The 12,101-nt window shown below is 32.1% G+C and overlaps 1 protein-coding gene across 4 annotated transcripts; it reads left to right on the plus strand.

Annotated features, from left to right (window-relative positions):
• Positions 1-59: 59 nt before the first annotated feature.
• LOC129801365 (spermine synthase) lies at positions 60-11,774 on the plus strand. 4 transcript variants are annotated; one of them, XM_055846310.1, is made up of 5 exons: positions 60-492; positions 5,234-5,345; positions 10,744-10,872; positions 10,935-11,371; positions 11,441-11,774. In XM_055846310.1, the coding sequence occupies exons 1-5, from the start codon at positions 208-210 to the stop codon at positions 11,585-11,587; spliced, it is 1,110 nt and encodes a 369-aa protein (XP_055702285.1). In that variant the 5' UTR covers positions 60-207; the 3' UTR covers positions 11,588-11,774. The 4 variants fall into 4 exon arrangements, with proteins under 4 accessions (XP_055702285.1, XP_055702287.1, XP_055702289.1 ...); XM_055846312.1 differs by having other exon boundaries at positions 10,744-10,866; XM_055846314.1 differs by lacking the exon at positions 5,234-5,345 and adding an exon at positions 6,011-6,119 and having other exon boundaries at positions 10,744-10,866.
• Positions 11,775-12,101: the final 327 nt, after the last annotated feature.

Raw genomic sequence — 12,101 nt, forward strand, 5'->3', positions numbered from 1 at the left:
GTCAAGTTCACCGATATTTTGGCGATATATCGGGCCCGGGGCACCCCGATAAACGTCAAACTTCGGTTTTTATTCGGCCAAAAAAAAGTGTCTGGGGGAGAAAAACGTGATTTTTCAAACATTCTTTGCTGGAGTTTTCTTCTATCGAAATTTTCCGTATCTCCCGCAGTTGAATTGTGGTGTTTGTAGTGAGAATAGCTAATTGAGATGTCAGTGCAGACAATTCTATTGGATTTTTCCATTGATCCCCAACGCTTGGGGGATGAGGTATCGCGCAAAGAAGTTCGCAAGAACATTGAGGAAGCACTCGAATCATATCTGCCCAACCTTCGATTTGTCTATGACATGATCACAGAGGATGGCTACTTTGGGATGTACATGGACAAAGCGGGAGTTGTCGTGAGTGTGAGATTCTTCGTGGCACCAGGCCTTATCACCATCAATATTGAGTACTTCAAGGAGAACACTGAGCAGCCGAAAGTTAGCCTGGAAGTAAGTTGAAGGGTAGATGTCCTTGTAGCTTTCCTAGCTTTTCCGGGCACTGATACTTATTCTTCAAGGGAAAATTTTTCTTACACTAACCATGTAGATCTTTCTAAGATTCTAAGGTTCATGGTTCTGGTGAGATTATTACCAATTTTACCCTTTCAAAAACCCTAGGACAAAAGCAAGTGAAGAAAATCAATAACAAATTTAGGGGGAAATTCAACATAAAAAACCCGGTTGCTAGTCTGTTAACAAGTCTACTAACAACATAACAGAAATGTTATTCGAGAATTTAAAGAAAGGGGAAAAAGATATCCTGAAACTTGCTTAGTGTGAATTACGAAAAAAAATCCACTATTCTATTTTTATTGTAACTCGTTTCCAATCATAAACCATGTACGCAAACCTTGCTTAACCCTTTAAGGACGATTGGAACACTGGCGTCCCACAAAGAAAGTAAGTTTTCCTGACTACCTAAAGTTATTTTTTCTTAATGTTTGTACGTAATTGCAAAGTAGGAGGCTGAAGGAATCTAGGATATTTTTTAAAAGACTCCAATTATTTGCTATATAGTAAATTTGTAAACTCTAATGTGACGAATTTTTAAATTCTCATAATGAAAATAAATTTTTAATATTTTTTATACTTCCAATTTTTTTTAAGCAAAACCTTTTTGGGAAAAGAAACTACAATACTCAAACATAATATTTTTCATTAGATTAAAAATTATCATTCATTAGTATTGTCAAAAAAATTACTTAAACTTTTAGGCTATTTTTGTCCCTATCGTTCATAGAGACAAAAAATACACCAAATCAGACTCTGATGGCTTTTCGAAGGCCAGATATAAGACTTTTTAGTTTTGTTCATTGGTTTAATTTTTATTGCTGATTTTCGGTCCGCGAAAACTGTCTCGTCGTTAAAGGGTTAAAACCTCTTCAGAAAAATTGAATCATTTTTCAAGAAATTTTAATATTAAATTTTTTCTTTTAATTTAATTTTTTAATTTGAACTTGAATAATGCCTATTTTTTAAAAGTATGTAGAAGAAAGAAAACTCCCAACCAATTTCCAGTCATCCAAGATCTACTTAAACTATCAAAAATCTAGAAACATAATAATTAAGCGGGAATAAATAATAAATCATTTACGAAAACCTTATTTTAAAACCCTAACCCTATAAGGGCGACTGGGACAGTGGTGTTCCAAAAACAAAAATAATTTTTCTGACAGTAGAAAATTATACTGTGGAGTCTCTCAAATCTGATTCTCTCAAATTCGAACAACGTTTGGATTCAAAATGTCAATTGTGGGGTTATGTTAAAATATTCGTATTCTTAATGAACGAAAATCATATTTATGTGCTTCTTCCTGAATGTACAATTTAATCTCACATAAATTTCGTTACTTTTGAAAAAATCGTTCGAATTTGGGAGGTGAGAAATGTCAAAAATTCCCCCCGAGCGTTCGAATTTAGGAGACTCTGCTGTATTGTCTTAAATAATCAGAAAAAAATAGTTTTTATTTTTTAGGCTCCGGTATCCCGTTCGTCCTTAAAGGGTTAAAAATGACTGATATTATTTTTATCAAGCTGTTAAACTTTTAAATTAAATTAATTACTTTTTCTTCACCAATAATTTACTATAGAATTTATCTATTTTAAAATAACTGCCTTAAAACCGTAAAAATGTTTTTTTTTTTTTGGATACTTGTAGCTCTGAGAATTCCCTTAACCTTTTCAGGATGAGTGAGACACCGGTGTTTCAAAAGAAAAAAAATATTCTTTTTACTAGGAAGTTATCATTATCATGTCCTCTCGGTTGACCTTTTAAGCACGAGAGGTTCAAAAATCGGGGGTCCGAAAAAAACAAATTTTCTGACTTTTTAGAGACAAACGAAAATTAAAATGTTCGTAGAAAAAATTTTGTTTTTGGGTCACCGGTGACCCCATCTTCCTTAAAGGGTTAAAATCAAGTTAGGGTTATCTGGGGTAAAATGTGACAAAAAGCGGATCTTTTTACCGTCAGCTCCTAGAAGACCTTAGAAATATCTAAATAATACTTCCTCCGATCCGAAAAAAGGCGTACATTCTCTAAATAATTTTGTTCCGAAAAAAGTCGTACATTTCGGATAAAATTGAGATTGAGGGACAGTCTTACAGTAAGTGAGTTGTGCACTGAAAATATCTTTTGTATCAATTATTTTCCATGTTCATTGATAATATTGGGGTTGTGCCAACATCGTAAGGCCGGCTTCAGACCTAAGGCTTAGCCATATGGCTTAACTGTTCTAATTTCTTACCAATCACAATTTTTTTGGCAAAATTTAACTTAGCATTGGATTATTAAACATGAAAGACCTATTCAAAAAGCGATAAAATTGCTCGCTATTTAAGATTTTGAGATCTTCAGGAAATAGGCTAAACCCCTAGTCTAAAGTCTGCTTAAGTTAAAATATATTTTTGATATATCGTCTAAACGGCTTAAAGGATCTCTTTTATTTTAAGATACGTCTTAGATATTGTCCAGATGAACATTTCGTCCATATACACCAATGACGTAATGTCACTTCTTCCACCGGATTTCCAATATTAAACTTTTTAATTTTACCTTTTTTATTTTAAAAAATGTGACAAAAAGTCAATTTTAATGCTCTCGTTCCTCCACTTACAATCCAGGCAGGACCCCAATATTATCCCTGAACATGGAACGTAGTTCATGCATAAGATATTTATCAATAACAAAAACATTCCCTGAAAGCATTCCTTAATCTTTAATTTTTCTCTAAACGTACGATTTTTTTCGGAACGGATGGAGTAAATTTTATGGGAAGTTTACCTCAATGCAACTTTTTCAAAGTTTTTTTTCCTCGGTTTCGATAGAATATTTTCGTGCGATTTCCTAAAAAATCGGTTTCGTGTAAATACTGAAAATACTGTGTGTAAAAATTGTAAACAAGCATGATGTATTCAAAGTATTATGACCAGCGCAAAATAACTTTTGTTTGTAAAAATATGTTTTCAAAGTTTTCCATGAGAATGAGCGAGATGACTAAATCTAGATCTCACTCACTCTCACTGAAATGTCAAAAAAAATGTTTACAAAACAAAAGTTATTGTGCGTTGGGCATTATGCTCAGTGCACAATAACTTTTATTTGCAAACATGTTTTCAAAATTTCCTATGATAGTGAATGAAATATAGATCTAGTCATCTTACTCTTTCTCATAAAAAATTTCGAAAATATGTTTACAAACAAAAGTTATTGTGCGCTGGTCATTATGCCCATGACCAACGAACTAACTTTTGTTTGTAAACATATTTTCAAAATATCTGAGAGGGAGCGAGATGACTTGATCTGCATTTCATTCACTCTCATTGAAATGTCAAAAAAAATGTTTACAAAATAAAAGTTATTGTGCGCTGGACATTACAAAATCTTATTTTCTGTTTTATGAATTTCCGTAAATGAAATAAAATATCTAGTTGACATGGTTCACATCTTAGTAAGAAATTTGTCCTCTATTTTTGTAGGGGACCGTTTTTCCTTATCTGCACTAGAATTGTGGTTATTCATGCCATTTTTCCGAAAAGTAGTTTGCCAAAAGACATTTTCTGTGGTTAAAAGAGCTACGTGGATAACGAACACTAAAAAAACACAAATTGAAAATTTTTAATTTATTGAAATTCAGTCGATTGAAATGTTACCTCTTGCTATTTTAATGAAAATTAAAATTACATTTTTTTTTGTTCAATTTCAATTTAAAAGGGGGATCCACTAGGGAAACCAAGTCTATCTCGAACCGTTTGTCCTCTAATTTAGACATGGTAACGGCCAGACAGAGAAACAGCCTAACGTCGCGTCGGTCGTTTCGAGAAAAGTGGTCCCCGGGAAGGGTGCAATGTAGAAATTTTGCGGAGTGAAAAAACGAGGAACTGTACTTCTCTCTCTGTGAAGATCAAGCAGTAAAGAATGTTGTTAAATTGAATATCCTTCGTATACAAAATACTTTAAAATGAGGGCACAAAATTTCAATATTCTTTTTATTTTCTATATTATTTGCTATAATCCTTTAACCCTTTAACCCTTTAAGACCGAGTGGGACACCGGTGTCCCAAAAACAATTTTTTTTTATTATAAAAAGTTATTTTGCCTTCTAAATATAGTCCGACAAACTTAGTTTTCTTTTTGGGACACCGGTGTCCCATTCGTCCTTGAAGGGTTGAGGATGAGAAGATCAAAAATTGCGGGACAAAAATACATTTTTTTTCTGACTTTTCAGAGCGAAACACAACTTTAGATGGCTGTAGGAAAAATTTCATTTTTAATCGATTTTTTAGTTGTCTTTAATGGCCTCCACACACTAGAGAAATTTATGTCCATATTGAAGAGTTTTTCCTACAAAAGCATAGGGAATTTGCTTGTGTGTAGAGGCCATAAAGGGCTAAAACCTTGGGCGATGATAGCAGAATTTCAAGTATTTGTCTTGAAGTTGTCTTGAAAAATATCGGTTTTAAAATGTGCAGTTTGACACTTTTTGCCCAACATCATCTTTTACAGCTGTTATTCAAAATAAAACCATGTTACTTTCTACTATTTTATTATAACAGACTAGCAATATCTACTTTAGCAAATCTATCTATAACTATTTTCCCATTTTCCGTATGTTTCGTGTGCAAGTTGAAAAATTTTCTTTAGTTAAATCTACCACTGAGGGTGTCTTATGAATGTTTTCTCTTGTTCTTGTAGAGTATAAAATCACTGGAAAATATTTTACGAAATTATTTGGGATCAGAACGTTCGAAACATTTGCCGCCGATTAAGCGAGGCACAGATATTGATGTGTATTTAACAAGTTCAGGTCAGCAGATGTTCCTGCAGCAAAACAATTCAAATTTCATTTCTTTTTTTTCTAAATACTCAAATGATAAATTTTACTTAAGACTATTATTCCAACAAACAAGACACTTTTTTTGCCGGCATGCAAATTAATTCATTTGATTGTGAAGTTAAGTTTTCGCTCTTAAATATAATAGTTTTATTGTCCCACTTCTGTCTCCTGTTTTCGTTACTTTTTTTCTCCTTTGAGTTTTATGTTCAATTTAAAAAAAGTTGCAGTTACTCTAGTTTTTTTTTGTTATTTTAACTTTAACTGTTAATGACTATATACCGGTCTTTTGCTCTGTTTGTTAGTTTTGACCTCGTCACATTATTCATTTTTTTTTATCCTTTATGAATTCAGGGATTTTTTTTTGTACAGAAAATTTAAAGAATTCTCAGTAAATTTCCACGATAAATTTAAATATGGTTTTGAGGAGAAACCAATATATTCTAAGCATGCAAAAACAACAATTTTTTTATCATACACTTTACTACTTCATTGTTTTATGTTCTCGATGAAGAAGAGCAAGTGATAGAGAGGTAGAAAGAGAGATAGGAAGCTAATTCCAACCCAGTGAAAGATGTATTTTTAGCTATTGAGTTCCTTCCAAGATTTCTTTTTGTCTTTCTTTTTCTTTATTATAGTCCACACGTGGTATCGAGAATACTTTGATTAAAACACTGAATTTAATTCACGGACACTCTTTGCTACCTATTAAAAGAAGTCCACTCTCAAAGTATTTTCCCACTTCAGGTAATTGGAAAGAATTTTATTTATTTTCTCTTTTTATTTCGTTTTTTTTTGTCAGTCCAAATTGTGCACATATACATCTTTTTGTTTCCTCCAGCTTGGTGCCTTTTCTGCGTGGTCCTCTTTAGTGTGCTTCGTTTATCCTTCCACCTCTCAGCTTTAATTGCAAATTCCCTGTGCACTTTTGCTCCCTTTATTGCCTGTTCTTATGTTGCTCTAGTTCTGTTTTCTGTGTTATTCGCTTGCAAATCTGTATTAACTTGTAATTGAGGTATTGTCAGCTAAAAAAAAAATCATGAAAATTCTCTGGAATGTGGTGTTAACAAAGAAATTTTAAAAAATCCAAAAAATAGGAATGAATGGAATGTTACAAGTTCCAGTTCCTCTTTTTAGTGGCAATAGTGACCGCGTTTTCTATTGCTATGTTTTGCAGGAAGTTTATGCCTAGCGCACAATAACTTTTGTTTTGTAAACTTGTTTTTGACATTTCAATGAGAGTGGGTGAGATCTAGATCTAGTTATCTCACTCATTCTCATAGAAAATTTTGTAAACATGTTTTCAAAATTTCCTATGAGAATGAGCGAGATAACTAGATCTGGATCTCACTCACTCTCATTGAAATGTCAAAAACAAGTTTACAAAACAAAAGTTATTGTGTGTTAGGCATTAATCTCCTGAGCAAATGTTATCACATTACAAATAAAAAAAATAACAAAACTAAAATATAAAATTTGATTTTGAAAAATCAAGTCTTTGAAAAGAAATGTCCTTTGTAAAAATTATATTTTCTCTTTTCCATTGCTTTTGCAGAATTACTGATATCATTCCTCGTTTAACTTTTTTCGATTTTTTGTAATTCTGGATATCTAAAGGAAATCTGGGAAAAATATTTTTTGAATTACTTAAAACCGATATAAATCCAATTTTTGTGGTTGAATGTCTAAATTAGGATATTTTTCGCAGAAGTTCGATGAATTTCTAATCTATAGGATATTTTTTATCAAGAAACTCGGTAAATTTTACGGTTCGGAAGTTAGGGCTTTCTTCAGATTAATTAACTCACAAAAAAATTACAGTCAAGTATGCTAATTCAGGCGCTTCGCTATCTGGATCGTTTATGGCTAATCCACTTAAAAAAATAATATTTTTATTTTTATTTTCGTAATATAGTCACTACAGTAACATCATATAACTATTCAAGTTTGAGAAAAAGCAAAAATAATATTTTTGTCCATTAAATAAGTGAGTGTAATCGACCCATTTCAATCTTGTGCCAGCTGGGTTTTTCACTAAAAATTTTCAAGTAATGATATTTTCGCTAATGACAGCTGATTGATTGAAAACATTTATTGTTTTTTTTTTCCTTGTGAAAAAAGTATTTTAAATTTAAATCCAAAGCTTTAATTAAAAGTGAATTAACGAAAGGTGACCCAGTTAGTGCATTTTGACTTATTTCAGTATTATCATTATTTTATAAATTTTCTTTAATATTTTTGATAATTTTTTTATATTATGTTTCTGAATGAAACAGTGAATAATTCAATGGATTTAGAAGAAGTAAAAAAGAATTTTATCTGTTCAAAAACAAGCGTTTAAATAGCACTCTTCACAAAACGATCCAGTTACCCCACTTACTATATACATTTTTTTTACATAAATATTTTTATCGTTTTTACGTACCGTATTTTTACGTATACGTTTTTACGTTTTTACGTATTTTTATAGAGTCGGTCTAAGTACCAGATTATAATATTGAGAAACGTTGTCATAAGGACGAAGCATGAAAATGAAACGGATGCAGTTATTAAATGTTACGGTTAGGCGTCGCAGCGAAGCTTCGTCACATGAAAAAAGAGCTCAGCGCCGAAGGAAAACAGGGGAAGGAGCAGGGCACGAACTAAGAGTAGTCGGATATCCTGAGGAATGAAGAATTGATGTCTTCGAATTGCAAAAAGGGAAAAATTCACTCTCCTATTTATGTAGGAGATATGATCGTGCCAGGCCAAAGAATCATTAAAAATGACTCCAAGACGAAAGGGATAATATCGCCCTTGTTTTAATTAAATTAGCTTTGATTAATTAAAATTACTCTGTCAAATTAAAAATTAGTGTATTAATCTTATTAGGAAACGGTAATAAAAACTTATTACTTTAATTCGTCATGTATTTTTTGCATATTTTTATTGTAATAAACAAATACGGAAAATGCTATTTACAAAGAATAATTTATGCATTTTATTTCAAAATGTTACGATATGCCTTATTTTAACACAATGGAAACAATCTCATATGTTTCTTTTAACCCATTCAAACAATGTACTTGTTCAGTGAATTTCTTAAATTTGAATAAGTCAACAAAGGCACTGTCAAGTAAGATAGAATTAATATTCATACACTGAGAAAAAAAAGAGGGTGCGATTAACTTTTTTCCTCGTAACTTTAACACTTTTTAGGTGTAAAAATATATCAACATTTTTTAATGTTAATTTTACACCTTTTTAAGGGTAAAATTATCATGAAAAAGAGTTTAATTTAACCCCTAATACACCTAAAAAGGGTAATATTTACACCGATTTTGGGTCAATACTTCAGGGTAAAATTAACATTTCCGGAATGTTATTTTAACTTTTTCGGATTTCTCTCAGTGTAGATTCTATGTTCATTATTGCAACTGCAATAATGGACATCGAATAGGAGAAAAAAGCTCATAAAGCTAAGAAGTAGATGCGTGAAAAGAGTGAAGAATTAAATTTGTGAAAAAGGTATAAAAAATACAAAAGAAGTAAGTTATTTAATAGAAAGAAATTAGATGAAATGTAAGAGCTTAAATTTTTATAGGAATCCAGAAGAAAGAGAGGAAAGGGAAGGAATTAGGTGTAGGAAAAGTTCAAAGTCTTAAAGGAGACTGTAACTGCCTGTAGCCATAGTTTTTTTTGAATTTGTTTTATATTAGAAAAATTTATATTTATTCCATCAGGAAAAACCTCAACCCTTTATTATACGAGTATTATAACCAAGTTAATTTATAATAAAACTACACCTGAAAATCATACCCCAATTGCCCTCAAACCCCCTGGAATTCTCGAATAAATTGAAAACCCAAAAGCTATCAAAAAGTAACAAAAAATCAAAGACTCTGGCTGCTATTCTGCCATTTTTATAATTTTGTGAGATTTTGCGGAATTTGGAATTCTTGTTAGAGTTAATCCAAGGTTGAGCAATCCTGCCGCCAAGAAATTTTATAGCAAAAATCGAACAAGATATAAAAAATTTGGAGACTTGTCGTGCAGCATCATCTGCGGAATTATTTGACACTGTGTGTTTACAGTGGTTTGTTATTTTTCACGAAAAAAGCATTAAAATATCTTTAAAGGTAATTATATTCAATTCAACCTTGACAAAACTTTCACTTTACAAAATTTAAAAGGACCTCTAAATTTTTCTTGGATCGTACAAGAAAATGTATGGAACTGTTAAAGAATTTTTGGATGAATTGAAAAATTCTTGGATGTAAAATATGGTAATTTGAAAATTTTGTTGGAGACTTTATAACAAGGTCTAAAATATTTGGAGAGTACTAATATTTCAGAACTTTAATATTTTTTCTGTGAGAATACCAAATTTCTTGGATCTTGCTCAGTTACAAAATTATAAAGATGGCAGAATAGCAGCCTCTGTCACTAAAAATAAAAAAAAATCACTTTTCCACGCACAGTACTAGATATTAGAAATACTGGAAATAGAATGTTTATCTTTCGAAATGAACTTCCTATTGATTTATATTTTGCTGTTTATTGTAAAAAAAAAGAACAAAATATTTATTAAAGGAATATAGGACATGCTATTAAACAGTATTTAGTTTTCGTCTTGAGACATCACCCACCCCTCATGGTTCTATCTTATTTTAACAGTCTTTAAATTTAAATTCTTTATATTAAATTCTTTCAAACACCATTTATTTTTGTAACGTAACTGTTTAAGAAAAGAACTTATCACCTAAAGTTTAAATCAGTAAGGAGAATGAAGAAAAATATTATGAAAATCGGCGCGATGTCAAACTTTCGGTGAAGAAGAAAAGAGCAAGAAAATTTATTTCTACCTCTGTCGGGCTATTTTTTCACTTCATTGAAGAATTAAAAAGCATAACATTGAAAATTATTTCCCAGCAGCAATTTGGATATCGATTGCGTAGAAATAAATTTTGCTATATCGTTTATTTTGTAATTTTGCTATCAATAGCGTTGATGAATGAATTAATAAGCAGGATTATAATATTAAAAAAATGGTTTCTTCTAACAAATTTAATAAAAACAAATAATGCGAGTTTATAGAAATATTTTATCTATCCTTGAGTCACACGTCGCACCTAAACAACTTACTCTTTGTTTTACACTTTACAAACTTTAAACGTTATGCTTATTACTTTGTGAGCTGATATGGAAATGTTTTATCTCAAACTACTTCTTTGTTTGAGTTTAAGAGTACATATAAGAGTAAATAATTGAGTGGTTCTACCGATTCCACAGAGAATTTTCATGATAATGTGCCATATGTACAGATTCGTCACAAATCTCTTTCTCCCCCATAAATTTACCAATTGATTTTTGCTATGATGACATTCAATAGATGAGCGCCTGATTGAGTATGACATCGATCAGATGGTGTTCGAGAAGAGGTCTCCCTTCCAGAAAGTCCAGATAGTTCATTCAAAGGTCCTGGGCAACATGCTTGTTCTGGATGAGTTACAAAGTATAAGTGAGATTTGGTATATGGCTTGGGTAGATTTTTCGTGATTTTTCGCGTTTTTCTGGTCATAGATCTCGCGGAGGCTGATCTTATCTATACTGAGACACTTATGATGCGTGGTGTGGAGCAATATGAGGGCAAGGAGATATGTATTCTGGGAGGTGGAGATGGAGCTCTACTTTATGAGTTGCTTAAGGAGAAGCCCAAATTCGTCACAATGCTGGAAATTGATGATGTTGTAATGCAGGCCTGCAATGAGCACCTCAAATCCATCTGTGGAGATGTTCTGGAGAGACGACGAGGTCCCAATTATGAGATTATCGTGGAAGATGCCATGGTGGCTCTACAGAAGTACATCAAAGAGGGTCGTAAGTTTGATTATGTCTTCGGTGATCTCACGGATGTGCCCATTTCTCCCACGCCAACTGGTGAGCTATGGGACTTTATTCGTACATTCCTCGAGGCTTCCTTCAAGGTGTTGAGACCCAATGGAAAGTTTATGACTCACGTAAGGATTATTGTTAATGCTTTTTTTGTATAATTCCTTCTTTTCACATTGAAGAGTTAATTTTTGCAGGCTAATGGATCAAATTGTCCGGAAGCGCTGAGAATGTATGAGAATGAACTAAAGAAGCTCGATCCACCAGTCAAATATACCACAAGCAAGGCTTTTGTGCCGTCTTTTATGGAGGAATGGAATTTCTACCAGGTGTCCTTTGCCTGATGCACACAATTTTCTATTTGTCCCGCCATCACCTCAGTTTCAGCATGTGTTCCACATTTTAGAGATTCCTAGAATTTTCTCTTTCACTGTAGTATTTTGCCGTTGAGGCGGAAGTGTGTTGTGTGCAGACAATTGTCTCGAATTACTTTCAAAATATACAAAGATTATATTAAATTCGTACAACAAATTGATTCGTTTTATTTTCCACGGGGAATAACACTATTTAAACTAAAATTGGAAATTTTAAAGAGGTTGTCCAGATGGATATTACGCCCTGATACGAAAATACATTTGAATCATTCCTAATAATGGTTTTCAAGGTCAAAGGCTAAAAAGGCTCTAGAGAACACATTTATCAACCGATTGGAGTTATATTTGGATTTGTTGGAAAGGTCTTGGAATTTGCTATAAAACATAACCGGTTATAAAATCGATTCTGAACTGGTTCATAACTGATAACCATTTTTTATTCGAAATTTACTTATATTGCTCCCAAGTTATTTTCGACATTGTT

Source organism: Phlebotomus papatasi, chromosome 2 (genome assembly GCF_024763615.1).
Source record: "Phlebotomus papatasi isolate M1 chromosome 2, Ppap_2.1, whole genome shotgun sequence".
Lineage (NCBI taxonomy): Eukaryota > Metazoa > Arthropoda > Insecta > Diptera > Psychodidae > Phlebotomus > Phlebotomus papatasi.

Coding starts and splice junctions, on each gene's coding strand:
- LOC129801365 (XM_055846310.1), top strand. CDS start 208: ATGTCAGTGCAGACAATTCTATTGGATTTTTCCATTGATCCCCAACGC. Junction 5,346..10,743: donor TGTGTATTTAACAAGTTCAG/GTCAGCAGATGT, acceptor GACATTCAATAG/ATGAGCGCCTGATTGAGTAT. Junction 11,372..11,440: donor ATGGAAAGTTTATGACTCAC/GTAAGGATTATT, acceptor TAATTTTTGCAG/GCTAATGGATCAAATTGTCC.